The 3,872-nt window shown below is 40.6% G+C and overlaps 1 protein-coding gene across 1 annotated transcript; it reads left to right on the plus strand.

Annotated features, from left to right (window-relative positions):
* The first annotated feature begins 258 nt into the window (after positions 1 to 258).
* CATSPERD (cation channel sperm associated auxiliary subunit delta) lies at positions 259 to 2,876 on the plus strand. The gene has a single exon (XM_019518921.1). It carries the CDS (start codon positions 519 to 521, stop codon positions 2,874 to 2,876), a length of 2,358 nt encoding a protein of 785 aa, XP_019374466.1. The 5' UTR covers positions 259 to 518.
* The last annotated feature ends 996 nt before the right edge of the window (positions 2,877 to 3,872 follow it).

The raw sequence follows: 3,872 nt of genomic DNA on the forward strand, positions 1-3,872 counted from the left end.
GCATGGGATGCTATTGATCATTTGGGGCTCTACCCAATATGGAGGGCTGAGACTTAACAGCCAATTTGGAGGGTCATTGCATCCCTAAGGGCTCTGAAACTATGCTGAGCCCTAAAAAACCCCAAGGTAGATCACATTAGGAACTGATCTCTAGCTGAAGTGGTCCTCCAGTGATGAGAGAAATGTGAGGGAGGAACTACACGATGAGCAGGGGAGAGAAGTACACACTGTTTAAATGAAAAGTCATTACTGATAATGTAAAATTAGTCATGGAATCATGAGCCTAAGACATCAGTTATAAAAGACTGAGGCTGTGACAGAAACACACAGAGCAACAGCCATATACAACCCACAGTCCGGCCCAGACACCAACTGCCACTCGGAACTTCTTTCCATCTTCTCACAGGAGGACGTGAGAAGTGACAGCAGCCATTGCGGGCTGTTGTCCACAGGAAACAAGAGCACCTACCTGAAGGCCAAAAAGATCAGAGGAAGTGGCTCAAGTGACCGCACAAAAAATGCAAAATTATTGGCTGGTCCCACTCTGGCTGTTGATGTACCTTATAGTTGGAGATCTCTGCTCTGTTTGCAATTGGAGGGAGTCGTTCTCAGTTAAACTCTCCCTTTCTCAGAAGCAGGTGTCGGGCACTGTCCTTCAGTTCACTGCTGACGAGCCCCGCCTTCTGCAACACCCATGTACAGATGAGAACCTCTGGGGAGGTCCTGGTCCAGCCCTGTATTTGGGGGAGAGAGTTTTCTTCAGCAAAGATGGCTTTGAGAGCAGCCTCCTACCACTTTCCATCCCCAGCGACTTAGTGAGTCCAACAGCCTTAGTCAGTGCTGCCACCTTTGTGAAGCAAAATCAGATAGCAATGGTGATAAATGGTAGGGTCTATCTCTATATCTTTGCAGATGAGGAGAAATGGCAACCAGCAGAGGGGATCCATTCCCCAGTCACTGACCTCTCCAACACGTACTGCTGCTTCTCCTGGCAGGACCCGTTCTGTGACAATGTCAGCATGACTCTTTTTGCCTATGCAACTGGGCATTCAGTCTCCGAGAGCCAAATCTTCCTGTCAGAAAATGGGGGTTTCACTTTTAGACTTATGAAGGTAAAATCAGTTCTGCAACATGTGCTGCTTGGTGTCTATAATTTTATTTCCCTCTCTGTTACTGGGTTACTAATCAACAATACCCAAGAGGATGAAGGAAAAGGACCAGGGGCTTATTTTATATACATTAACTGGAAGAGGAGCCATGAGGTTTATCGCAGTTCCACAGTCTTCCAGCTGGTTTCCAAAGAGGACACTTCTATCCAGAATATCCAGCACCCTAGCCTGAGGGGCTACATCATCCTCTGGACCAAGGGTACCTTGATGCTTTCCTTCAACAATGGCCTGATTACAGAAGCAGTGACTATTCTGCCCACAGATGAGTTTCCAGGCACTTCTCTCCCTAATACTTCTCTATTCCATGTAGCCATTAGCACCTCTGAGATTGCAGTCTTAACCCAGGAGAACCAGCTGTTCTATGGCGTTCTTGGCATGTTTTCCACTTCCATGGTACTTACAGAAACAATGAACACCACAGATGTAGGCTGTTGTGTGTTGCTGTTTGAAAGGACAGGAATACTGACATTGCTCAGACCCATCCATAACAATGATTCCCACATATATAACTTCCAGAAATGCACCTATAATATGCAGTCATTGCTCATGAACAAGTTACAACCCATGCAGTATTGCATACTGGAGGTCCTTAGCGGCCCCTTTCACAACAAGATTTTTCACATTGATATGTACCAGAGGCTTAACTTCACTGCCACTTTTGTACCCAAACGTGGTACTGGGGCCTTTCCTCTGGTGACTGTGAGCAACCCCCATGTGCTGAGTTTCCAGGCACATGTGGTACAGGATGGGTACACAGATGATGGGAATACCAAGTACAGTTTAAGCATACTGCTGATGCAGCAATGCTTCTCTGACATGGCAGAGCCACATTTCTGGGCTGACTTACATGAAGGCGGCGTGTCTATCCTCAATGTGGATGCTCCCAAGAAAGGTGTTTTTTGTGTTGACATACTTCCTTTGTCTGCATTTATTAATGTAGGTTGTCCACCTACAAAACAGATTAGACTTTTTAAAAATGCAACTGCTTGCAGCAAAGAACTCTTTCATCAAGACTTACTACAAAATAATTTCACTTACGTAGTCAGCCATGATATATATGACCCAGAATTTCTTGCCAGACAAAACTTGGAGCAAAGCGACCTTCAACTTCAATACGATTATGAGAAGCTGGGATGTCCTCTTCTGGTATATCACGATGATCCTTGGTTGCCAGTTCTTGAGTTATGGGAAAACAGTGAATTTGTGGAGTACGTTTCTGTTGATTTTGTTATTTTTGAAGTAAATGGAATTCATAATTATGATTATCTCTTGACAGCTGCAGAAGCTGATTGCATCTCTCAACCTCAGAATTGGACCTCTTTGCTAAAAGAACAAGATTCTCCAGACCCAAATACTGCGTGGAATAGAAAGAATTACGTAAACTGTGAGAATCCCAATGGACCTAAATTAGTATCGCCTTCAGCCAAGTATCAAGTTCTTGGTGGAAAAACAAAAAACAAAATAATTTTTTCACAGTATAATGGATTATATGTCTTTAAAGCTATTGTAGTGGACAAATTTTACAGTTATTGTGAATTGTCTACATTTTTCTGTGTCTATGTCTATGGTGCCCTCCCAAAAAGCTACATAAATCCTTGGGTAGCGCTAACAGTTTTTTTGACTATTATTTTTGTTTCAATTTTGATGGGATATATCTTACCGACATTATCACTGATAAAAATACCCTCAAAAGTTAAAATATTCTGAGCTTATTTTGTAAACTGTGTGATGTTCAAGAAAGTTACTATGTTAAGAATTCTCATATCTCACTTGTACAGGTCAGGAGATTAAATTATATTTTTGTTATGAAATCAGTTTTAAAACAAGCGAAAGAAGAATTGACAAAAAGGAACCATTTTGATGCCTGTTTTGTAACTTTCTTGTAGATTCATTTTTAATATGCTAATTAATTTTCTCCACTTTTTTCGTTTTTATTTTATAATTTTCTGACCATCTTGTTGCTTGCGTGAAGCATTTACACCATTATTTTATTATAGTGACTGATTTTAAGTTTACCAGCTTTTGTTGATGCAATCAATTACATTAGCTTACTTCAAAAGGTCTCCTTTCCTCTGGAGGAGGAATAAAGATCATCCTTGGAGCCTGTCAGTTGCTTTTACTTCAACAACAGATCAATGGAAATCGAAGCTTCCTCTGTATTTGCACTCCTTTTGTAGTCAAGATGCATATTTCCTACCTCCTCTCCCACTTACAATATTAATTTTATTGGCTAGATAATGGAATTCTGAGGCTTCATCTCAGTTACAAGACACTCTGAACAAAGACAGTTAAAAAAAACTCCTTAGTTAAAAGAAAGAAAGACATGATTCTACAAATATTTAATTGAGTGACACTTGGCTTTAATATACCTACCTGCATTAGTAAATATTAGACAGTATGAACAAAAGTTGCAGAATTTACCCCCCCAAGTTAAATGTACAAGTCTGTTTCTAATGGGTAGACCAGTAGCCTCCCATGTCCTATGCCATGGAAAACTGCCATGGCCCATTTCCATAATCAAGTATTATCATACCTTTGGCCATTAAGATTGTCACCAACATCTCAAAGCATTTTTTAAAACCAGAATTAATACTTTTTTAATGTATCAGCTGGAATGAGATATTATCCTAACACGATATGGCTATGCAGTAAAAAGAAATAAATCAAAATGTTCCGTACACAAAAAAGAAAATTGGGATTTAA

This window comes from Gavialis gangeticus, unplaced genomic scaffold (genome assembly GCF_001723915.1).
Source record: "Gavialis gangeticus isolate Ggan-Ray unplaced genomic scaffold, GavGan_comp1, whole genome shotgun sequence".
Classification (NCBI taxonomy): domain Eukaryota; kingdom Metazoa; phylum Chordata; order Crocodylia; family Gavialidae; genus Gavialis; species Gavialis gangeticus.

Coding starts and splice junctions, on each gene's coding strand:
- CATSPERD (XM_019518921.1), top strand. CDS start 519: ATGCAAAATTATTGGCTGGTCCCACTCTGGCTGTTGATGTACCTTATA.